This window comes from Hippocampus zosterae, chromosome 4, assembly GCF_025434085.1.
Source record: "Hippocampus zosterae strain Florida chromosome 4, ASM2543408v3, whole genome shotgun sequence".
NCBI lineage: Eukaryota > Metazoa > Chordata > Actinopteri > Syngnathiformes > Syngnathidae > Hippocampus > Hippocampus zosterae.
The window spans coordinates 22,141,159-22,166,686 of record NC_067454.1 but is presented as its reverse complement, the minus strand read 5'-3'; the positions used below and the strand labels follow the sequence as shown (position 1 = coordinate 22,166,686).

The window sequence follows — 25,528 nt, the reverse complement described above, 5'->3', positions numbered from 1 at the left end:
TCTAACTAACGCACACTTATGTATGGGCAATGAGATGTTTTTTTAGGTTTTCTATTAATGTCTAAACATGGTCGATATGTTCTTTTCGTAATTGTTTACAAGATACTTTTGTTTTGCTGCACTTTGCTTCTTTATGTCATGTAACGGTGTTTATTAAAAAAAAAAACAACTTGTAGGTGTTGTTTCCTTGCTTGTGTGAAGCACATTGAGTAGACCTGTATATGAAATGTGCTCGGTAAATAAAGCTGCCATGCCTTGCCTTGCCTATTAACCATAAGCAACCCAAAAGTACATCCATATATAATAATATAATAATAACATCCATATTCAATTATGGCTGAGCTGGTTGGGTTTGACGGGATGGCTGCCAAGTTGCTTAGGAGGCACAGTATTTCGAACAGATTCCAAGTGTTGCTGAAAAAAGGTTGGAGGGGATTGAAAAGGGATATGGTTCATTCTGTGAAAGTGGGAAAAATTAACAGTTATATATTCAAGAGCTGTTGTCAGACATAATCAAGGATCAGTTGTAAGTTCAAAAGTGACTAATACTGGTTATTAATGGCTGACTTTCTGTTTTTGCTGAATTTCCAGAAAATCCCTCAACTATACCAAATTGATCATTACACCCACAGTAAAGACACCTATTCCACTAAATGATGAATAATTATTGCTATGTATTCTACTACATTCATGTACATGAGGTAAATGTGTTGGACTGTGCAAAGACTTTCCATTTTGTACAAGATAATTCCGATTGAAAATGTTTTTTTCACCATGGCTTACTGCTTGCTAAATCTAAAAACCGTCACACTAAAACGCATAACTTAAAGTACTAATGTGAGGCTTTAGCTCATTTGCCTTTTCTTTAGTTACGTCCTACCACGACAGCTGCCTGAGCAGTTGGGGATTGTAGCCAGCTGTTGAAGGCATTTTGAAACAGGTCAAGGATTTTTTTTTTTTGACGTGCTGAAGTCGAGATATACTGTATGATTTTTAAAAAACGATTTGATACCCTGCAGACACAATTGATATTGACGTGTGTTTAGGCCTTTGTGGAAAAAACTTGCTTACTTGTAAAAATACTGGAGAGCGACACGTGCTTTTCGCTTGCTTTTATAGACCAGAGGCGGAGGCTTGGGGGAGGGGGGTCATCACAATGACCCATGTGTTGGAGGGGAAAATATTGTGAGTGGAGAATGGTTTTAAGTTTGAAAAGAAGTGATTATGAAGGAGAGAGGGAAAATGAGGTGAGCAACAGTGGTTTCCTCAGCTAATAAAATGCTCTGAGGGATGGAAGCTGCCAGCCAGCATTCCTGTGCCATTAGATAAGTTAGCTCACTGCAGCCCTTAGTTTCTCCGCAGTGCTGAAGTGGCAAACTGAGGTCACCATCACAGCAAGAGTGAGGGGGATGAAGTCAAGTTACAATGTTATTTAGCACCATGCTTTCTCTTCATCATCCGACGCTGCTTGTCTGCTAATGTACAGTTCAATGAAATAACTGCAGGCCCATGATTGTTTGATTTAATGAAGCGTCTTTGTCAACATTTCTTGACGTAATTGTCACGTTTTATTGACTTGACAAGCGGTGCCAGATGAAACATACTTGCTTCCGCATCTTGGTGTGGAAAAAAAAAATCGCACCTTGAAGTGAGATCTCGCTGAACTAAGTTTAGATTTGAAATGCAAGGTCAGATATCCGACTTGGAATAGGTCGGATTGTGTCACTCAAGCGGAGCGCTACCAAATTCACACGTGTCAAATATCGGCACAGAAGTGACAGATTGCTGTAATTCCAATGAAGTCAACGTGCTTTTCTTGCACACTCGGGCATCTCCAGCTAAATTAAACTGTTCGCCACCACATTTATAAAACCCAAGAGCTTATCTCGCTTCAAGAAGTAATTCGGAACCAAGTCATAGTCTTTCTACTAAGGTAGGATAGAGGAATGTCAAAAATGATAAATAATGACTCTCCAGGGAACTGTCCTGGACTGCAAGAAGGTTTATTTGAACGGGAAATGTGCTAAGTGCATTTTCCCTGGTAACCTGAGTGTGATCATTCCCAGAGGGACCTCCTGTCAAGTAATTTGGGAGATTCAGTCATAAATCAGTCCCCAAACCATTACAGTATTAAGAAAGGGCTTTGGCTCATGTGACTGTCTTGAAAACCTATTTTAAAACTGTTGGCCAAAAGATCCATTCATTGATTTGAAAGCGTTTTCCTACTCACATGAATTGTAATTTACAGATGTGATATTCTTTATTGAAATATGAATCTCCCCCCCCCCCCCCCACCCCACAGGGATGTTGGTGGTAAATGTTACTTGGAGAAACAAGACTTATGTGGGCACACTTTTGGACTGCACACGTCATGACTGGGCTCCACCTCGGTAAGAAACGTTCTTATTCATCTGCTTATTTTTATTGAATGACTTTTGCCTGGCGTAGACAACTTCCGAATTGTTCTCGTTTGCACGTAAAATTTAAATTAATTTAAATATAATTTAAATATCCATCCATCCATCCATCCATCATCTACCGCTTATCCGGGGCCGGGTCGCGGGGGCAACAGCTTTAGCAGGGAAGCCCAGACTTCCCTCTCCCTAGCTACTTCTTCCAGCTCTCCCCGGGGGATCCCGAGTCGTTCCCAGGCAAGCTGGGTGACATAGTCTCTCCAGCGTGTCCTGGGTCTTCCTCGGGGTCTCCTCCCGGTGGGACATGACCGGAACACCTCACCGGGGAGGCGCTCAGGAGGCATCCGAATCAGATGCCCAAGCCACCTCATCTGGCTCCTCTCGATGTGGAGGAGAAGCGGCTCGACTCTGAGCCTCTCCCGGATGACTGAGCTTCTCACCTTATCTCTAAGGGAGAGCCCGGACACCCTGCGGAGAAAACTCATTTCAGCCGCTTGTATCCGGGATCTCGTTCTTTCGGTCACGACCCATAGCTCGTGACCATAGGTGAGGGTTGGGACGTAGATCGACCGGTAAATTGAGAGCTTCGCCCTTTGGCTCAGCTCCTTCTTCACCACGACAGACCGATACAACGTCCGCATCACAGCAGACGCTGCACCGATCCGCCTGTCGATCTCCCGCTCCCTCCTACCCCCACTCGTGAACAAGACCCCAAGATACTTGAACTCCTCCACTTGGGGTAAGATCTCCTCCCCGACCCGGAGGGGGCACTCCACCCTTTTCCGACTGAGGACCATGGTTTCAGATTTGGAGGTGCTGATTTTCATCCCAACCGCTTCACACTCGGCTGCGAAACGCTCCAGTGAGAGTTGGAGAGCCCCGTTTGAAGGAGCCAACAGCACCACATCATCTGCAAAAAGCAGGGATGTAATACTGAGGCCCCCAAAACGGACCCCCTCAACGCTTCGGCTGCGCCTAGAAATTCTGTCCATAAAGGTTATGAACAGAATCGGCGACAAAGGGCAGCCTTGGCGGAGTCCTACCCTCACTGGAAACGATTCCGACTTACTGCCGGCAATGCGAACCAAACTCTGACATCGGTGGTATAGTGACCGAACAGCCCGTATCAGGGGGTTCGGTACCCCATACCCACGAAGCACCCCCCACAGAACTCCCCGAGGGACACGGTCAAACGCCTTCTCCAAGTCCACAAAACACATGTAGACTGGTTGGGCGAATTCCCACATACCCTCAAGGACCCTGCTAAGGGTGTAGAGCTGGTCCACTGTTCCACGGCCGGGACGAAAACCACACTGCTCCTCCTCAATCTGAGGCTCGACTTCCTGACGGACCCTCCTCTCCAGCACCCCTGAATAGACCTTGCCAGGGAGGCTGAGGAGTGTGATCCCTCTGTAGTTGGAACACACCCTCCGGTCCCCCTTTTTAAAAAGAGGGACTACCACCCCGGTCTGCCAATCCAGAGGCACTCTCCCCGTTGACCACGCGATGTTGCAGAGGCGTGTCAACCAGGACAGCCCCACAACATCCAGAGCCTTGAGGAACTCCGGGCGGATCTCATCCACCCCCGGGGCCTTGCCACCGAGGAGCTTTTTAACCACATCGGTGACTTCAACCACAGAGATAGGAGAGCCCACCTCAGAGTCCCCAGGCTCTGCTTCCTCAAAGGAAGGCGTGTTGGTGGAGTTGAGGAGGTCTTCGAAGTACTCTGCCCACCGGTTCACAACATCCCGAGTCGAAGTCAGCAGCGCCCCATCCCCACTGTACACAGTGTTAGTGGTGCACTGCTTCCCCCTCCTGAGACGTCGGATGGTGGACCAGAATTTCCTCGAAGCCGTCCGGAAGTCGGCTTCCATGGCCTCACCGAACTCTTCCCACGCTCGGGTTTTTGCCTCGGCGACCACCGAAGCCGCGGTCCGCTTGGCCAGTCGATACCCGTCAGCTGCCTCTGGGGTCCCACAGGCCATAAAGGCTCGATAGGACTCCTTCTTCAGCTTGACGGCATCCCTTACTGCTGGTGTCCACCAGCGAGTACGAGGATTGCCGCCACGACAGGCACCAACCACCTTACGGCCACAACTCAGATTGGCCGCCTCAACAATAGAGGCACGGAACATGGTCCACTCGGACTCAATGTCCCCCGTCTCCCCCGGAACATGGGAAAAGCTCTGTCGGAGGTGGGAGTTGAAACTCCTTCTGACAGGGGATTCCGCCAGACGCTCCCAACAAACCCTCACTATACGTTTGGGTCTGCCAGGACGGACCGGCATCTTCCCCCACCATCGGAGCCTACTCACCACCAGGTGGTGATCAGTTGACAGCTCCGCCCCTCTCTTCACCCGAGTGTCCAGAACATGCGGCCGCAAATCCGATGATACAACTACAAAGTCGATCATCGAACTGCGGCCTAGGGTGTCCTGGTGCCAAGTGCACATATGGACACCCTTATGTTTGAACAAGGTGTTCGTTATGGACAATCCGTGGCGAGCACAGAAGTCCAATAACAAAACACCACTCGGGTTTTGATCGGGGGGGCCGTTCCTCCCAATCACGCTCCTCCAGGTATCACTGTCATTGCCCACGTGAGCATTGAAGTCCCCCAGCAGAACAATGGAGTCCCCAGCAGGAGTACTCTCCAGCACACCCTCCAAGGACTCCAAAAAGGGTGGGTATGCTGAGCTGCTGTTTGGTGCATATGCACAAACAACAGTCAGGACCCGTCCACCCACCCGAAGGCGGAGGGAGGCAACCCTCTCGTCTACCGGTGTGAACCCCAATGTACAGGCACTGAGCCGGGGGGCAATGAGTATGCCCACACCTGCTCTGCGCCTCTCACCGTGAGCAACTCCAGAGTGGAAGAGAGTCCAACCCCTCTCGAGAGAACTGGTACCAGAACCCAGGCTGTGTGTGGAGGCAAGTCCGACTATATCCAGTCGGAAATTCTCTGCCTCACACACCAGCTCGGGCTCCTTCCCTGCCAGAGAGGTGACATTCCATGTCCCAAGAGCTAGCTTCTGCAGCCGAGGATCGGACCGCCAGGGTCCCCGCCTTTGGCTGCCGTCCAGCTCGCATTGCACCCGACCCCTTTGGCCCCTCTCATGGGTGGTGAGCCCATGGGAAGGGGGACCCACGTTGCCTCTTCGGGCTGTGCCCGGCCGGGCCCCATGGGTGTAAGCCCGGCCACCAGGCGCCTGCCAACGAGCCCCACCTCCAGGCCTGGCTCCAGAGGGGGGCCCCGGTGACCCGCGTCCGGGCAAGGGAAACCTAGATCCATTTATTTTTGTCGTCATTGGGGTCTTTTGAGCCGTGCTTTGTCTGGCCCCTCACCTAGAACCTGTTTGCCATGGGTGACCCTGCCAGGGGCATAAAGCCCCAGACAACTTAGCTTCCAGGATCATTGGGACACACAAACCCCTCCACCACGGTAAGGTGACGACTCACGGAGGGGGAATTTAAATATAATCATATTAAAATTTATTTAATATGATTCATCATGGAAGACTAGGCACCAGCAAATAGTCATTTCATTATCATTCTATTAATTCATAGTACAATATTGTGTCAATTGTTGCCCACTCGACATATATTGCGGCCCAGTCATCCTGAAAGGGAAATTCTCCCATCTGCGGCCCCTTCTCAGGGTTTCTCATTTTTCCCCAGATGTTTTTTTTTTTTTTTTTCTGAGTGGTTCCTTGCCCTCCGGGGGGTTAAGGTCAGGGGACGTCGGTAATATTTGTCAACTGTGGGCACGTGAAACCCTTTGAGACTTTGTGTTCATTGAAGACTATATGAATAAATGTGACTTGACTTGAAATTTCCAGCTTGTCTCTCACCATTTCAGTTTGACTTGGAGGGCTAAGCCCCTTAACAATGATCTCTAAATTGTTTTGAAAACACCGACACTCTGCGCTACATTTGACTGCCATTATGCTGACATTCATACGTTGCCAATTGTTCTGGAGGAATTGGCTAATTTACTTTTTTACAGTCATCACAAAACATTCTTCTGGTTCCAGGTTTTGCGAATCCCCTACGAGCGACTTGGAAATGAGGAACGGCCGTGGCCGAGGTAAACGAATGAGACCAAACAGCAACACCCCGATCAACGAGAACAGCAACTCATCAGACAACAAAGGTGCCACCAACAACAAGACCCGCGCTGCTTCGAACAGTAAGGGCCGAAGGGGCAGCCAGACACCATCGGAGCGCCGCACTCCTCCCAACAGCAACACAGAGGATATTAAGGCCAGCCCCTCCTCAACCGGAAAGCGTAAGGCCAAGCCTGCATCGGACATGGAGCCAAATTCAAGCTCGGAGGACACCAAAGGCAACAAACGCATGCGGACAAACTCCAACAGCGGAGGGGTTGGGCTATCGGGTCTTCTCATTCCTTCGATCAAGACTGAGCCACTTCCACCTCCCCTTGATCGGAGCTGCCCGTCACCTGCTCTCATTGATTGCCCTCATCCCAATTGCAACAAGAGGTATAAGCACATTAATGGTCTGAAATACCACCAAGCCCGTGCCCACACGGAGGATGACGTGAAGCTAGAATTAGATGTCGACAGCGAATACGGGGAGGAGTCCACCCTCCACCCTGAACCTGAGAACTGTAACGGCGCATCGATTTCACACAAGGGGTCCTTTTCTCCAGCACGGTCAGTCACACCGAAAGGAAGGAACTTTGAAGTCCAAAGTACTTCGCCATCACCTGGCAAGTTTTGCTCAAAGCAGAGCAAAAAGAAAATGGCTGAAACGGAACCGGAAAGTACACCGATGGAAGGCTGTGATGATGGGGCATGTCTTTCTGACGAAGCCAGTAATGATGGCGTCGATGAAAAAAGAGGTTCTGACAAGTCCAAAAAAGCTAACGCGAAGGCTGACAGAATGGGCCAAAAAAATGTGAAGTCGCCACGAACAATTGCCACCGGCCCCTCGGCTCCACAACAGATGTACTCTTTCCCTGCAGGAAACCCGAATTCTTCACCGGGGCTTACCCCCGTTTTGCAAGGAATCCCCAAAAGCCCCCAAATGAAAGGCACACAGTCCAAAACCCCCGCCGTAGGAGATCCTCCCGCAAGCAGCACCAAAGACAAGAAGAAGAAAGACAAGAAGAAAAAGGATGGTGGAAAGGACGCCGACAGCCCCAAGTCGATGGGAAAGGGGGGGAAGCTGGAGGAAGGAAAACCATCATACGCAGAAGTCCCTGAACAAGGAAATAAGGCTGAGGGGCTCCTCAATGGGTCTTCAGACCCTCATCAGAGTCGGCTGGCAAGCATAAAGGCAGAGGCTGACAAGATCTACAGTTTCACAGATAACGCTCCCAGCCCATCCATTGGAGTAGCCAGTCGAATAGATGGCAGTGGAATGCCACAGCCTCTTACACCTCTTCACATGAACCAGAATGGCGCTGACAACTCATCTGTAAAAACTCACAGCCCAGCCTACTCGGACATCTCTGATGCCGGTGAGGATGGTGAAGGCAAGCTTGAGAATGTCAAAAATAGGACAGAAGACCAGGCACTCAGAGAAAGTGTCAAAAAAGCTCTTTTCCCAAATCCGCCACCCAACAAAGAGTCTCCGTACTATACTGGCTATGAGACGTATTACTCGCCCAATTATGTCAACCCCAGTCCCGGTGGACCAAATCTAGCCACACCGGTGACGGAAGGTCAGGTCAAGATCAAAAGAGAGGATGACCAGGATCAGGGTGAGGAGAAAGTCAAGGTTGAGGTTCATGAGGATCGCAAACCTGATATCGCCCCTGCCCAGCATCATCAGCAGCAGCAGCAACAGCAGCAACAACAGCAGCCCTCGGTCATTCAACAACGACCCAACGTTTATATGCAACCACTTTACTACAATCAGTATGCCTATGTACCCCCATATGCGTATCATTCAGATCAGGCGTACCATAACCATTTAATGAATACCAACCCAGCCTATCGACAGCAATTTGAGGAGCGTCAGCGACAAATGGCAGAACAGCACCGTGCCGCTGAGAAAAAGGCGGACATGGCCATGAAAGAAAGAGAAGCTTCCATCAAGGAGGACTGGAAACAAAAGAACGCGATGCAACCAAACCTCTTGAAAACCTCAAGTCAGTCTGAGACTGGAAAGACACCACAGCCTACCAGTAAATCCAGAGATTCACCCTCTGAAGTTTCATCCAAATCTATGGGAAGCATCAAGGCGGAGGACCTCAAGTCCCAGCAAGTTGAAGGGCTAAAGATGAAGCTGACAGAAGGGGGCCACCATGGGAAGGAGGACTCAAAGCAAGCGCTTGATTCAAGAGCTCAGGCTGGTGCAGAGCAGGCTGTGTGGTACAGACAGGTAAATACAATTCAAGCATATCATCAGTAGAACAAGGGCCTCACTTAGAAGAGTGGCATACGAGTATTTCTGACGATGGCAAACAATATCTACCTTTTAATCTCCCTCTCACTTTCAATGTCACTCGTATTTATGTAATTGATTTTTTTTCTCCCTTCCACGATTCCTGAAAAAGAGCCGTTGATCAATGAATCACTGATAAGAATTTTCATTGCTGCTTTGCATTGACGTTTGCATTGATTGAATGTGGTTGTAAAGAGGGCGAGGACATAACATGCAACATTTACAGGAGCTGGAGGAAATTTATGTGCGCACACTTTTCTTAGTCTTTTGCGTGCACTGCATTTTCTTCTTACATCTGTGGACACCCTTACGGTGGAATCCTACACATTTTATTTCGTTAATATGAAGTCAGATGTCTTTTTTCTGTCTGTTTTGGTGTCGACCGTATAGTTTTCCGCTATTGTTATCATTGTGTTGCTTATTTCTCTGACCACCAGCAGTACCCTGAGAGCCAGAAGGCTCAAGCGGAAGGGGAACACCAACAACAACAATCTCGGTGGAAAGATGAACGGGACAGAGAACGGGAACGCGATAGGAAATCAAAGGATGACAGGTGCAGGCCAAAGGACTCTCAGAGCGGGCCTAAGGAGGACGGCAAAGAAATGACTGACCCCAGAATTAATTCTGAGGAACTTCGGACCTTGAGCAAAGAGTCTCGTACGAATGCCCACTTGCAGTTCTCATCACCACTGGCGCAGCATCAAGGATACATGCCATACATGCATGGTTACCCCTATGGACAAGGGTATGACCCCAACCACCCTGGTTACAGAGGCATGCCTTCGGTCATGATGCAGAACTACCCAGGTAGGACACTAAACTGTGCTTTTGAAAACATATAAAACATTACCCAACAAGTTGGGAACTGGCAAATAACCCATTGTAATCATACTTTATTTTCATCAATCTATTCAGTAGAATACCTTAATACAAAACGAACTAACCATTCCAATTATGTTTGAAATGATCAATATCCCAAATGTATTTTCTCATCAGCCTGGGTGTCGTGCTCAGCAGTTTTCATGTTGTTTTACTGGTAATTGCAGCCATTCTTGTGAATTGTAAAGCTGCCGGGGCCGGCTTTAATCACGCTGTAATCACTTCATGTTTGCAAAATTCAGAGTGGGAGTGAGTGGTCTCTGCATGGGAGATTTCTGAGAGAAATAAAACTCACTGGCCTCAAAATTCAGTCAGTAAAAAAGAACATCCATTCCTAAATGGGTGTCTAACATGGCATCAAAAGTGATCAGTCTTGCTGTGCCACTCCAGAGAAACGACAGGAAAATTTATTATCTCAACAACTTAGATCAACTGCTGCCTCTTTGACACAGTCATTTGGAGATAGCGAGAGCCACTGTACATTAGACATGGAATGTTTATTACAATGACCTTGGTGACAAAAAAGCACAGATTCTTAATGTAGTGTATTACAATGTTGAGATCATTTATGATGTAGACCTCAAGTCAAAATCGGGACTCTGTTGTGAAAACATTTGATTTATATACTAATACAGTTTTAATCTTGTTCGCCACTACAGTAAAGGCCACCAAGGCAGTATATTAAAGCATTGGTCGCAAACTTTGCTGCTGGCCTACCACGGAGTTTGCAAACATGGACTTTGGACCGTAGAGACAGTTAGCTTAGCTATGAGCTAGCTAGCTAGCTGGTATAATGGAACACCGAAGGATTTAAAACTTAACCAAAAGCGAACAAACAGCCTGTGTTCTGCTGTTGTCCAGTGTACTGTGAGTTATTTGAAGTTATTTTAAAGGAAAGCCGTTGTGTTGGTCGAATACGTACCCTCTGATTTGTTTTGAAAAATGGGAATATGCGCCTTGGTGAATCGTTTTGGGCAACATATGGCATACAAATTCACCACATGAACTAGTCACATCAAATTGAACACTGGACATTTGGAGATGGGGCTATTATGTTTTTCGGCAAAAGTACAATTAATAACCACTGGAATGGATTCGGTGAACCACTGGAATCGAACACTCTCACACACACACACACACACACACACACACACACACATTACATTAGCATGTCGGCCTGACAGTAACGTAATTATTATTATTATTCTGTATAAATCCTAAATTAACCCATCCATATTCCTATTCATCTAGGTTCTTACCTTCCTGGAGGTTATCCTTTTTCTCCGTACGGCAGTAAAATAGCTGGAGCTGAAGAGGCCAATGACAAATCCCGCACGAGCCCTACTGTCAACAAAATGGCGACAGACTCCAAAGCTCTAGACATCTTACATCAACACGCCAGCCAATACAAAAGCAAATCTCCGACAGTAGGGGACAAGCCTTCCCTCGACAGAGAGCGGGAGCAGGACAGAGGAGCTGGTGGAGAAAGGGATCGGGAAAGAGATCTAGATCGGCCACGCTCCTCGCCTTCCCAGCGGATCATGCCCTCTCATCACCACCTGGGATACCCCCTGCTGTCAGGGCAGTATGATCTGTCCTACGCCACAGGTCAGTCAGCCCTCACTTGCACTTTCTTCTTCATTTGAGGTTTATTTACATGACAACAAAGCCTGTCATGATAATTACGATATTACGATAAAATGGACATGGTTGGGGTTTTTTTCCGAACTCGATAAATGGTCACTTACTGTACACGTGTGTGTGTGTGTGTGTGTTTACAAACGTCAACAACATTCACTTGCGCTGCCTAGTTCCCTCTCCGCACGGTGCTTGGATTGCTGTTGTGTGTGAATTGGCACTCACAAGCACACACAGAAACTGGGGATGGATTGGCTTATTTAATGGATTGTTGCAACTGTTTCAGTTTGGTTGACGTGTCCCATCGGTTCAGAGGCACACGCAACTCCTTCACTCATTTATTGAGCTGCAGCAGTGTACATTAGCATTAATAATAACCAATCAGTGATAATGCAGCTGGCGCAACGATGCATTAGGCCAGCAGCTATCTTAAACAGCGCTCTTTTTGTATTAATTGCATTCTTTGTTGATTCTTATTCTTATTCTTATTCTGCAAGCATTTGCTCCACCTGCCAGGACCTTAGAGGGACTGGCATCTGGCAAGAATACATGTTATGAGCGCCCAAATCAACACCAAGACCAGTGTATCAACTCTATCAATGCAAGATCTCTGGTCCATCTTGATTTTGCGATGGAGTGATTACAGCTCTCTTGAGTATCGGTATAAGTTCAAACAAACGCGTCAGTCTTTTTTAATCGTTTCAGCTTTTATTTAGGCGAGTAAACAGTCAATCAGTTGGAAAACAATCTTTGTTGCTCAAAGGTACACATTTTACATTAAACAAATTTCACAGGTACCCAGCAGTCCTTCTTCTGCCAAATGTAGTGTTATGTTGATAATATGACTGCACGACACATCATATTATTTAACAAGATCCAGCGTGCCGTGTAAGCCTCTAGTTTTTATGTTATTTTGACGTGTGAGATTGTGTTTGTGTGGCGGCGACTCTGCCATCCCAGCCCAACCGACTCGGGCCTCGAAACCGCGCTGTCATCGGCTTGGGAGCACAGGGTGCAAAGTCAGCGACTTTCAAAGCTCCGACGAGTGAGGTTTTAATAACTTGGCGTTAACACAGCGCAAGCCGGCTCCATTTACATTGGTTTAGCTCTGTTGCTTCAAACGTAGCAGATAAGCGTTTCACTCTAGGCATGACTTACATGGTTTACACCCAATGCGACCATTACACTAACATAAAAGTTTGGTTATTCTTGGTTTGAGTGGTTATGCCTGGAGAATGGGGAGGGACGGAGGGATTACATCTCTGCTCAATGCATGTTGACACAAGCGCAATCAACCGTTCAAATAAATGTCAGGGAAACGCAAGCAAACTTAACAAACTTATTGAAAATATCTGTCTCACTTCCTGGATTATATTTGTTTAAAAAAAACAACAACAAAAAACGACATTCTGTTTACACGTTCAGAGTGCACTTCAGAGCACTTCATTTAAAAAAAATTGCAGATGAAAATGATAACTGCATGAAATAAAATTAATAACTGAAATTTGTTAATCCTTTAGCTCTAGAACTTCCACTAGCCAAAGGCTGAGCTGCACTGTATTAGTTTATGGAGCAGACATGTAAGCTAAAGCGTGTGGCCATTACATTCCCATTCATGAAGTTTATGACCCATTCCTGTCCAAATGTGGTTTTCACAAATTCACCCCGTGATGCATGTTAAATATTTCAATGTACGGGTGGTCCTCATTTTATACCAGAGTTCGCCTTCACTGGCAGCTATGTAACCCCATTTTCTACTTAAGTGGGAACGCCCTAACCTTCCCTAATGCAGTAATAAAGTCATAATAAGAGTAAATCCTAGAATGAGCAATATGCACAAATGAAAACAAACATAGTATGGATGGTGCTAACTGAGCATCTCTTCTTGCGCCGCATGGCCACTTTGATGTGGTGTGTCTGGACCATTGTAAACTGAGAACGCCCACCGCCCCCCTACCCCCTCCCTTAATTTTTTACTAGCTGTTCGCCAAAATGGCTCAGCGACCCACTTTTACGGCCCAACCCACCAGTTAAGTCGCCGCTTTAGACTGTTAAATTACACCAGACAGCCAAAAACTGAATAGGCTAAATGAACGATGACAAAACCCGCTTCAATCACTGCAAGTTTGTCCTCAACAACTATTGTTGGCAGTAAGCAAGTAGCAAGCTCCTCCACCCAATTAAAGGTGAGAACGGCAAGCTGGAAATAAAGAAAGGAATGCGAAAGAGAAGGTGGCTTAAGACAAAAATGCACCACCCACATTTCAGCTCCAACAAATGTAGGGGGAAGATCACTCTGACCTTTGCACAGCCAAGAGTATCAAGCTATTAGTTGATGAAATCCTGCTCTGTGAGATTAGTTTTATTTTTGACTTGTCTTCGTATTCTTTCCCCTGCGTTTGTCTAAAGAAAAATGGAGTCGTTGCAGATACTCTTTGCCGTGCTCTGCCGCCTGACTTTGTATATAATATTCAGCGCAGCCAGCCCCTCAGCTCATCCATTTTAAGCAGGTCTTCTAAGGACAAGAGGATCACACTGACGATAATGGAGTTGCAGAATGAGCATGAAAATTGAGGCAGACTGCACTGACATCTAGTGGACGCGCTTGCGAATTACAGCTGTAAAACCTAGCCTGATGTTGAGCAAAGCAAATCGGGGAAAATTGCCATGAATGCGACATGTGAATTGAAAATTGAATGAGTTTTTGCTGTGTGTCTTCAACAGGCAAACCTGACCGCCACACCTCAAGCCTGCAAAGGTTCATGTGACTGGCTCACATGAGAAAAGGATGTCCCAGGTGTCCCCTTTAGACATCAGTTCAATGGTGTTTCTGTGTGCTTAGTTGATCTGCCTGAGTGTTGGCAGCTCATTCACGTCTTTCTTCCTCATAGAAAGAATCTCAAAGCTTGGACTGAACTAATCCAGGTTCAAAGCCATCACTCTCTCCCTTCATGCAGAGGAAACACCTCGTCCCTCTGATTATCTAGTCTTTGCACTGTCAACAAATACAATGCAAAAATGGACGATTGGACTTTCTCAGATTTTGTTTTGGCTCCATTATTTTTATTTTATTTTATTTTTTGTCGTGTACGGAATAATCTAGTCGAGGATTTGGGGGGAGTTGGGTGACTCGTGGCAAAGGGGAGTCCAATTAAATTAAAGACTTGCAGAGAAAATCTTAATGAGATGAGTTCAACTTTATGTCACCGACATTTTGTATGCCGTGACGCAATATATCCGAAACTTGACAAATGTTTGGCTCTGTTTGATTGGGGACAGGGGAATATGGCAACTGCTGCTTTCTTCAGAGACTTAAGAGAGCCCGAGACTGAAGTTTTCATTCTCACTGTCACAGTTATTTCCCACCTCTAAAATCCTCAGTTACTTCTTTCAGGGATGATGTCACCATGTTTTTGCGAAGGGGACCTCATGCACCTCAACCGAGAATAATCAACGTGGTCAGTGTTTGCGTTTGTCAAACTACTCAACTTCGATAGCGGTGGTCTTCTTTGAATGTCTGAATGCTGGTGTCAACGCTGCTTCGCCTCATAATGAAACGGAGAGTGAAGCCACATGAGCTACACTTGTCGGGATACACCAAGCTTACTCTGCCTTGATAAGTTTCTGTTCTGCTGTAACATCGACCTTCCATGGATAAATGACATGGATGAGTCCCAGAACGCGCGTGGACCATTTCTGCAACCCTGCGGACGTCTGAATCACTATCGATATTCGGGACCCCTTTGCAGCTCAATGTGTCCGTCTGTGGCTGATGCGACTTCACTCCTGATTCATCTCATTGTCATTATTTTTGGATTGTTTCTTCAAGCAGCTGGCTTTAGATCAGTCCAAACTTGATACCTTGGTCAGCTGCTATCTGGGATGTAACATCAACATCTGGCACATACTCATTAGTGCAAAAAAGATAAGACAAAACATAGATCATACAAAGTCAGTGGTGGGTGAATTCAATAAATATATCCACAACACATGTGGTGCTGCCGTGTTAATCCAATGTTTGTCATCAAGTCACGCCCAAAACCATAACCGGATACCGTACGCCGCGTACAAATGTGTATTTGTCTGAGCAGTTGGCTGCATGAGAAGAGCCTGTCTGGGACTCCGTTGTCACCAAATACAATCACATGTTTGCAGTCCTTTGTGTTTGTTAGCATTGTTGACCAACCCGGAGTCGGATATGACAGCAGCTCGCAATCCTACGCGTTCTTGGCCTTCCCCGATCCATCCCAGCCATTGAGCAAAATCGCATCTCCTTGACGTACGTGCATTTTAAAGATGACGAATGACTGAATCAGATGAATGTGATGGTGTTTGATTAGTATTTAATCTGTAACGGTAATCTAGGCAGCTTCGATGTTGTCATTCAAGTCAGTGAGGTTTTAGTACCAGCAGACTGCATACATACAGTATAGTTTTATCCAACGATGGTTGTGACAAGTGCATTTGTTCGCTCACAGAGTAGTACTATTATCTCAGTAGTCGGCAAAGCCCAGTGAAAAATCGAAACTATATTCTCAAAGTGTATGAAAAGCCAGAAAAGTTTGTTTGCTTTCAACATTAATGGAACGTGCTTGGCTCTTGTGTTTTGTTTCAATGGTGCAGAGTATATTTATTGGCCAGCAGTCGGTGCCTAGTTGAACATTCTTATGTGAAAACACTCGCTCGTTTGTCCTTTCCTGGCCCCGATTTTTGTCGTACAAAGACACCCCCTCACCCACCACCACCCCCTCAAAGTACCCACAGAGGTGCTTGCAAGGATGTTTACAGTGTCTTCTTCTGTGTGAGACATTCAGAACTCTCGCCCTCCCCCACCTCCTCTCCTCTTTTCTCCCTTCAGGAGTTTGTGAAAAGTGTACATTACCATGTTTCTTTTTTTTATACAATACTCTGTAACTTGCCTTTGTAAATTTGGGCTGGAAAAAAAATAAATCTTTTTATGAGACAATCTGTCCTGGTAACTGCTCCCTCTCTTAAGCTTTCCTCACTATCAGAGCATCTGTAATAGCCGACAACGCACCGTTGAACACCCAACATGTGGTACGATTCTCTGGGCCCATCATAATGATGTTATGTCGGATGTCACGTGATTCACCATCAAATTTCCTGAGACGTCAGCTCGCAAAGCATCCTAAAGATGAACTGTCTCTTTTTGTCAGGATTTCTCCATTCATGAATTTTCATCCATGATCTTTTCAATTTGCAGAACAAGGACAATATTTTGAATTCGACACAAGCCATACATATTGCTGTCTGAGTCATGGCAATCAGGTGTGCCCTGCCTCTTGCCTAAAGTCAGCTGGGACCGTGATCCAGCTCACCCGCAAACCAAATGTGGACAAGAGATGCAGAAAAAAAATACAGGAGTCCTCATTCATTCAGTGATTTGCGAGATGTGGAAGAATTTGTTGCAAACACCTGCTTTTTAAAGCTAAAGTAGGGGGTTTAAAACTGTTTCCCACACAAGACAAATGCAATATGAAAAAGGGTGAAGAAATGAAACCAAAAATCAGTTTGCCAAGAATGACTGACCTTTGTTCATCTGTCAGTGACACTGTCATTCATGCAACAAAGTTGTTTTGTGTTAAACTACATGTCGGGATTTCAGACCCCAAAACGAGTTCACCATTATTTAAGCATCCTCACTTTTTGTTTAGCGGTGACATCATGTTTCCATTTTTCAAATGTCAAATTCGTGCCTTGACTAGCAAACACTGGAGTATGTGTTGTCTTTCTGGGTTAGTGAACATTTTGATCAATTAACTATTTGTCACTGTGTGTTTGGACACAGTGCGTGATTTGTATGTGCCACCAGTGCTGGCTGTCAGCTGTGTGCATTCGCATAATGCAACATCAGTGACAGAGAGCCATTAGGCCGCCCACGATTTTGTTGAGTGTAAATGCGGAATGTGATTATCCTCTGTGCTCTGGGCTCAGGAGAGGGAGGGCTCGCTGGGGAGGCAAGGAGAGGAGGGCTTAAGAAACCAACGCGCTGAGCCAATGGCTTTTCCCCATAAAGCAGCTGGCCGTCATCAGGACGGGACGGGCCGCTCGCTCCGAGGAAGGATACCTTGCCGGACGCGGAGGCCGTCTCCCAGAGGTGTTCATGGGATGCACTATCTACGCAGCCAGCCCTAAGGCCTTGCCTGCAGACGAGGCGGCCAGCCAGGACACATACTGCCGCCACCTTCATGGGAACTGCAGTCAGAGGATCGCCGCCAGGTAAGCCACACAGGCGAAGTGCAACGTATTGGATCACATGCTACATCCGCTGAAGTGGCAGCAAGTCGGTTTTCCTACCTGAGGGCTCCTCTTCCACCTAGATCAATCATGGAAAACTAACTAGCATTGAGCAACAGCTGATTATGTGCCTCATGTTTACAGTGCGAGCGGGAACCTCAAACTTTGAAAAATTATATCCCGATATTTTATGATGATAATATCAAGATACTGTAATTCATAGGTGTCAAAGTCAGGTCCTGGAGGGCCGCTGCCCTGCATGTTTTCCAAATCTCCCTGTTGCAACACACCTGATTCAAAAAACATGCAGGGCAGCGGCCCTCCAGGACCTGAGTTTGACACATATGCTAAATGATTATGCAATATTCTATGTAACAATATTGAAGGGCAGGGTAACAATATTTGTATAAAATATGCAATCACTCAACATAAAAATGCGAGCTGATGAAGGTGAATTTACTTAGTCAGCAAAAACCTGTTTCAAGCATGTTCAATAACACCAGTCAACAGCGAATTTTAATCAGAGACGGCTTAATGTGCCCCCAAAGTTATTTTGGCAGCTGATTAAAAAAAAAAAATCTTGCACATCAGGTTATTAAGATGCTCTCATCTATTGTTTTGAAGTTTGACCTGCAACAGCTTGCTCAACACTGAATTTTACTGTGTTTTAATTTTTAGCTACAGCGGATCTGAAGGAAAATCCACCCATTGTCCTAAATATCACTAAATGTATTACCGGTACTCTATTTTATATATATAAAAAAAAAAATCCTCGTCTCACCCCCCCTCGGGTGGTGTCCGTCCCTCATTCAGCTCGGATCCTCTACCAGAGCCCAGGAAGCCTGAGGGTTCTGCGCAATAGCCTTGCTGTTCCCAGCACTGCACATTACTAGACTGAGATGTCCGATGTTGTTCCCGGGATCTGTTGCAACCACTCATCTAGTTTGGGGGTCACTGCCCCGAGTGCTCCGACCACCACAGGCACGACTGTCACCTTTACCTTCCAGGCTCTCTCCAGCTCCTCTCTGAGCCCTTGGTATTTCTCGAGTTTCTCATGTTCCTTCTTCCTGATGTTTCCATCACTTGGGACCGCTACATCCACTACAACGGCTTTCCTCTGCCCTTTATCTATGATCACGATATCTGGTTGGTTCGCCATTACCATCTTGTCAGTCCGGATCTGGAAGTCCCACAGGATCTTCGCTCTGTCATTCTCCACCACCTTCGGAGGTGTTTCCCATTTTGACCTTGGGGTTTCCAGTCCATACTCCGCACAGATGTTTCGGTAGACTATGCCAGCCACCTGGTTATGGCGTTCCATGTAGGCTTTCCCTGCCAGCATGTTACACCCTGCAGTTATGTGTTGGATCGTCTCAGGTGCCTCTTTGCACAACCTACACCTTGGGTCTTGTCTGGTGTGGTATATCTGGGCCTCGATGGCTCTGGTGCTCAAGGCCTGCTCCTGAGCAGCCAGGATGAGTGCCTCTGTGCTGTCCTTCAGGCCAGCCCTCTCTAGCCACTGATAGGACTTCTTGAGATCAGCCACTTCAGTTATGGTCCGGTGGTACATCCCGTGTAGGGGCTTGTCCTCCCATGATGGTCCCTCTTCCAGCGCCTCATCCTCTGTTCCCCATTGTCTGAGACATTCTCTGAGTACGTAATCCGTTGGAGCCTTCTCCTTGATGTATTCATGGAGCTTGGATGTTTCATCCTGTACAGTGGCTCTCACACTCACTAGTCCCCGGCCTCCATCCTTTCGGCTTGCGTACAGTCTCAGGGTGCTGGATTTGGGATGGAACCCTCCATGCATGGTTAGGAGCTTTCGGGTCTTAACGTCCGTGGTCTGAATCTCTTCCTTTGGCCACCTTATTATTCCTGCAGGGTATCTGATCACTGGCAGGGCATAGCTGTTTATTGCCCGGGTCTTATTCTTGCCATTGAGCTGGCTTCTTAGGACTTGCCTCACTCGCTGGAGGTATTTGCCCGTAGCCGCTTTCCTTGTTGCCAGTTCGAGGTTGCCATTGGCTTGTGGTATACCAAGGTACTGTAGCTGTCCTCAATGTCTGCTATTGTTCCTTCAGGGAGTGAGACCCCTTCAGTGCGGACTACCCTTCCTCTCTTAGTCACCATCCGACTACATTTCTCAAGCCCGAATGACATCCCGATGTCGCTGCTGTAGATCCTGGTTGTGTGAATCAGGGAATCTATGTCCCTTTCGCTCTTAGCATACAGCTTTATGTCATCCATGTAGAGGAGGTGACTGATTGTAGCTCCATTTCTGAGGCGGTATCCATAGCCTGTCTTGGTGATTACTTGGCTTAGGGGGTTCAGTCCTATGCAGAACAGCAGTGGGGAGAGTGCATCACCTTGGTATATGCCACATTTGATGGACACTTGGGTAAGTGGCTTGCCATTGACTTCAAGTGTGGTTTTCCACATTCTCATCGAGTTCGCAACGAAGGCTCTTAGGGTCCTGTTCACCTTATACAACTCCAAGCATTCAGTGATCCATGTATGTGGCATCGAGTCATAGGCTTTCTTGTAATCAATCCAGGCTGTGCACAGGTTGGTACGTCGGGACCTGCAGTCTTGTGCGACTGTTCTGTCAAGTCCTTGGCCTTGGCTTTGGCCTCGGATTGCCGGTCACAATGAGGAATTAGAGCCTCCAATCTCTTGCATAAGGACCGCAGAAATCACAAAGGAATCGAATAAATTCCATCGAAGGAAACCCATATTGATGGATTAACTCTGTCGCTTTAAGAAGGGCGGGCCTGCCACTGACAGGTGACAGTTAGGGCAACGTTTAAAGAGCTGCATCACAGTTAGTTTCAATTACGGTTTGTTGCGTTCGCGATCGGCAGTTTAAATAGCGTGTAAGCCTTTCTGTAACAGTGGGGTCTTTTATTTAGTTATTTTGCACAGTCGTCACGTTTGTGCGGGCGCACTAGAATGTTTGTTTGAACCAAGCTACAGTCAATAATGTCGGCACTTCACTCACGGGTTTGGCTGTTGGAATTTGGAGTCCTTTTGCTCGATTCCAGTTATGCTTGCTGAATGCTTTCTCATGTTTGGAATAATGAATATTGATAATAAATCTTTTAAAATCATCGTTGGTGTAATTATTTATTATTATTGTGAAGTTGAAGGTATTAAATTAATTAATGTAGTATTAGTGATAATAGTAGTGCTCAGAGAATGGTTAGAGCTTCAGCCATCTCGTTACCTCTGCGTCCCGCGTTCTAGACGCATAATTTTCCCACGGGACGCACAGTTCCAAACAATGTGCGTTTTTGGGACGCAAGGAAATTTCTGAACAAACAAACAAAAAAACTAGCAAGCCTGACGATTTCACAGTAACAATCGTTACCGGTAGCGGGGGGGGGACACAATAGATGACGTTATGTGCGCCTGCGGGTTGTTATTTTAGTCCGCAAACTGAGGAATCGTGCGGATGAAAGTTTTGAGATGGCGGCGAAAAAAACAAATCAAGGTCTACTAATTATGATATTTAAGAAATGGGAATGCTTGTCTGATTTTTCGTATGAATCGTCCAAAGGGCGTATCACTAAACTCACAGAACGCGAGAGCGAAATACGCCGCGAGGCACGATTACAAGGCAAATTGGTCATTAGATTTATAGGCTAATCGCTGTGAAAAATATTATGAAACAGTATTGGTTATTCTATAATTTACTGGTTGTAGCATGGTAACATTATGAATAAAACATTTGTCACAAGGTGTAGTAATGCTAATGCTAACTGTTGGTAGAACTCATGATGACGTGTGTTAAATTCTTTCGTCAAATTGATCGTAGATTACACATGCATCATCTTGGGAAGAGGATGTCAAGCCACATCAATACTTACGTGTATTAATTATTACCAGTCTTTCCAATCTTTGCAGTGTGGAATTGGAAAAAATACTCTGATGCCAGATGAGTACACCAGTTTTTGATCCATTTATTTTTTGGAATAAACCTGGAGTATACAGCTGCTGATGTCATGTTCATTGTTAATGCATCGTTTTCAAACATTTACCCTTGAAACATTATACTTTTGAGTTTCGGAATTCTTGATTATCAGTATCAGTCAAAATAGAAAAATGGGTTCCTGTGATGAACGTTTACGGAACCCAACATTTGTAATCGTGGTTTCCCATTGGGTAATCCGATGAAAAACGGTTACCATGAATTTCCGAAATCCTCAGGCCTGCTCCTGAATTATTTAAATTTTTGCAGCATTTGTTTATCTTTGTATGTATATGGTTTTTTTGCGTTATTATCATTTGCAATTGAATAAGAAGACCCTTTCAGAATTCGAAATTTGGGACTCTCTCAATGCATAATGGGACTCATACTTTTCTGATCAGCGAGTCCCTGGGACTCACTGCCGGTAAACTGTAAAATTATCACTGAGAGATTACCGCTTTTTCTGCAGTCAGTGATTGACTTCTATGCAAAGTCATTTCTCAACTTGTGCTCCATGCCACGTCATGCCTTTTGAGTGTTTACGGTACTTCATATTAAGAAACTACTGCACTAAAACCGTAATTCATAAATGTATACCATATGATTTTATTTTTTTTCTCAGTATAAATAACATGTACCCTGACTGTTCTACTCTTTGAATAAAAACACTTCATTCAAGCGTTAGGGAGTGCAAAGGGTTATGATGGAGGGGTGTTGCAAAACATGAAGACCTCCCAAGTGGTATGATAGCATTGTTTTATACATGTCCTCGGCTCGGCCTCAGTTTCAAAATCAGTCCTTTGTACTTGGCCTTGTCCTCTGAGGCAAGTCCTTGGTCCTTGGCCTTGGCCTCTGAAAATTTCTTAAGTCCTTGGCCTTGCCCCGTAAAATTTTCCAAGTCCTTGGCCTTGGCCTCGGAGTCAAGTCCTTGGCCTCAGATTGACTGTCCTTGGACACAACACTGAAATATACATACCTGTCAACTTTTCGGAGCGCCGGCCTGTATAAACTACCAAAAAAAAAATCCTTATAACATACCAAAACATTTTATGTCAAAATAATGGCAGAAAAAAAACACAAAATGTTCAATGATATTTATTGTAGATCTTCATAATACAATGTCTGGTTAATGTCTAATCATCATTCTACTTAGTGGCATTACTGTGTTCAGAGTTATATTCCGGAAATGAAAGCATTCGAGTAGACGAGCACCATTCTGGGCAAAAGCAAACGGAACTACCTGTTAGGGGCGGAACGGAAATTTTCAGAATCCGTATGATTTGTGCGATACGGTCATATACGTAAGATTTACCACAAAATCCGTATGAACTATGGCTAAACCGTATGAATATAAGTGTGTGTGTGTGTGTGTGTGTGTGTGTGTGTGTGTGTTTCACAGGACAGCAACGATGTATAGGTCAAATGATCAGTCTGGGAAATCGTTTAGACCTCCGTTTATCGGGTCATTGCTGATTTTCATCAGGAGTGGGGTGGGGTACCTTGTGGTAATACAGTACAGTGCAGTATATGTATTGGATAAACCAGATTGTTAAAGACGGGAATAACTCGAGAATTTGTGTTTCTGGGTGTTATGACAGAACATGCACGTGAAATTGTTAACCAGTGAGTGTTTATAGAGTGACACGTGAGATATTGCAGCAGTGAATTAAGCGAGTTATCCTGGGCGTCCGTGGCGTGGAAATAGAAATCGGCGCTTGTAATCCTCTCGCAGAGCTCACAGAGCCTGGTGAGGCCACATTGGGCTCTTTGTAAGCTCAGCCCACCTTCTCGCCACAACACGACGCACTTGAGAGCAGCTTGAAAGTGCATTGAGCGCTCGTCCTGCTAACGTTAGCTTGGCGGATTGAGTGACAGTCGTGAAGATTGTCGCGGTCATTGGCAGACAAAGACAAGACAATGCCTCCATGGAGGAATGCGGCGCGCGCCTAAATATCATTTTGGCGTCGACAAAGTTACGACAAAACCTTAAAACGACGTTGCAGCCAGTTTGGGAGCTACAGGTAGGCGACATCGAGAATTGGTAAAGGTGCCACAAAGAGAAAATCATTTCCGGCTCTCTATCAAAATAAAATTGTGTCTACACTTGGTTTATGGACGTGAAAACTGTTTCGATTGCATAGTTTGCTCCTCTTGGTGTGATGAACCCAGCTAATTTTCCTTCATACACGCTTTATAGTAAACCGCGCGGAAATATCAACATTTATTATTTGTAAAATCAGAGGAAATAATTTTATTTTGAATACCAAATGACCGTGTTGAGATCACTGGCACACTTTGTCTTCCCAATGGAAAATATACCGCTAATGAAAAGGACAAGTGCCTTCTATTTGCACTTTGCAGAAATTAAATGTCGTATACTGTTTCGTTCAGTGACAATCTCTCGATATTCGTCAAACAAAAGAACAACAAAAGGCCATGTCAGTCAATCTCGTTTATTTTACACTAAGATTCAGCTCTGTAGTAATGCCTTTGTAAATACAGCAACGGACTTATTTTTGTTTGTTTGCTTTTAACTATACTCGACAACCTATAACATTACATTTGAACTCAATTACGTCGTTTTTTGACATCGGGGAACGTTCTTTGGTTTAAAGTACTAAACAGTCCTTGTTGTGGGAGACATTTGAAGCTTTGTGCGGGACTTACAAATACACTTGTCTTCAAAGTTTGTTTTGAGGTGCTTGCACAATGGGGAGGTTATTTCAGGAGGTCTCAAGCCGCGCACATATCACTGAGTCCAAAGGCTGAACACTCATCCTTGAAATGAAGAATACAGTGCTTTGTAAACAGCCGTAACTGCACAAGTGATCACTGCTATTAGTAATAAAAAAAGCAATCATTTTTTCTTACTGAAAGAACGGGCTGATAAATTAACTTTTTGAAATAACTGCAAACTTTTTTGCCTTGCAGTTCTGGGATGAATACAAATCTCTAGAGGTCCACACACTCAACACAAACAACTCATATTGCTTTCACTGATTTTGCTCTGTTCAAAAATGAAATCCCACACATTTTGAATGCAGACTGTTAATGTTTACTGAATGTTCCTCGTGTTTATTTGGCCAGATGGGCAACTATTTCTGTCCAGAGTGAACATACACAAACATGTTGATGGAGGGATAATAGTGTTTCTATGCCTCTATGAGAGAACTCAGAGAGATTTTCTTGTCAAGTAGTGCATTGGCCAGCAGCATTAACGAGATTACAGTTAACTGGATTGAAGGATGCCTTGTGACAGCACAAAGCAGTTTGTCTACACTGACAATGAGGAGAGGTGGAAACCTTTCACTGAACGTTAGCGTCAAACATGTTTAACTGCGCAGAATGGCATTTGGAACCCAACAGGCCATGCCTTTCATGACATACATGCCCAGATTAAAACTAAATTTAAAAAACGATTTTGAATGGGTTGGTGTTGCATGAAAAATTATGATGTGACATTTTTCTCTTACTTCATGTGTACTTTAACCAAGAAGTAAAGTGACCTTTTATAGTCATGGATTTAGTGACTTCTCCATTCATCCATTCTCTGAAGTGTTTGTCCTTCTTGAGCTGAGGCCTAACCCAGCTGACGTTGAGTGAGATGTGACAAACATCCACCCTCATATTCAGACCAATGGTCAATATTGAGTTTTAGATTAACCTAGGAATTCGAGAACCTGGACAAAATCCTGCAAGCATAGGGAGAACATGCAAACTCCACACATGAAGGACGAAGCCGGAATCAAACCCTGCACTGTGAGGCTGCCATGCTAACCAGTCGACCACTGAGGCGCCCTCAGCTTTGCCTTAAATAACACGCATAAACCCTACATCACCCCCTAAGGCCGGTTGTTATCGAAGACTGAATTACAATGTTACAATACAATACATGCTGATTTATTCATTCATTCATTCATTCATTCATTCATTCATTCATCTTCCTAACTGCTTGATC

General features: G+C 45.4%; 3 protein-coding genes across 11 annotated transcripts in view; 2 read left to right on the top strand and 1 right to left on the bottom strand.

The window, feature by feature from the left end:
* znf609b (zinc finger protein 609b) overlaps nucleotides 1–16,313 on the top strand; it is a 91,495-nt gene extending 75,182 nt beyond the window's left edge. For 4 of the 5 annotated variants that reach the window (XM_052063031.1, XM_052063032.1, XM_052063036.1 and 1 more), the window contains 5 exons: nucleotides 2,303–2,390; nucleotides 6,449–8,765; nucleotides 9,266–9,635; nucleotides 10,959–11,315; nucleotides 14,070–16,313. In XM_052063031.1, the coding sequence (XP_051918991.1) occupies nucleotides 2,303–2,390; nucleotides 6,449–8,765; nucleotides 9,266–9,635; nucleotides 10,959–11,315; nucleotides 14,070–14,113 (3,176 nt within the window). In that variant the 3' untranslated portion in view covers nucleotides 14,114–16,313. The remainder of the gene's footprint in view (nucleotides 1–2,302; nucleotides 2,391–6,448; nucleotides 8,766–9,265; nucleotides 9,636–10,958; nucleotides 11,316–14,069) is intronic. The other variant, XM_052063033.1, reaches the window with a different exon arrangement.
* Nucleotides 16,314–17,313: 1,000 nt separating this feature from the next.
* Nucleotides 17,314–25,528, top strand: part of gramd2aa (GRAM domain containing 2Aa) — a 35,604-nt gene continuing 27,389 nt past the window's right edge. Inside the window, exon 1 of one of the 5 annotated variants that reach the window (XM_052063220.1) lies at nucleotides 17,314–17,585. In XM_052063220.1, coding sequence (XP_051919180.1) covers nucleotides 17,470–17,585 — 116 coding nt within the window. In that variant the 5' untranslated portion in view covers nucleotides 17,314–17,469. Of the gene's footprint in view, nucleotides 17,586–23,153; nucleotides 23,592–23,869; nucleotides 24,009–25,528 lie in introns of those variants that run through there. The other 4 variants (XM_052063222.1, XM_052063225.1, XM_052063224.1 and 1 more) reach the window with 4 other exon arrangements.
* LOC127599381 (uncharacterized) overlaps nucleotides 17,958–25,528 on the bottom strand; it is a 207,536-nt gene continuing 199,965 nt past the window's right edge. The window contains exon 2 of the mRNA XM_052063323.1: nucleotides 17,958–19,468. Coding sequence (XP_051919283.1) covers nucleotides 18,493–19,413 — 921 coding nt within the window. The 5' untranslated portion in view covers nucleotides 19,414–19,468 and the 3' untranslated portion in view covers nucleotides 17,958–18,492. The remainder of the gene's footprint in view (nucleotides 19,469–25,528) is intronic.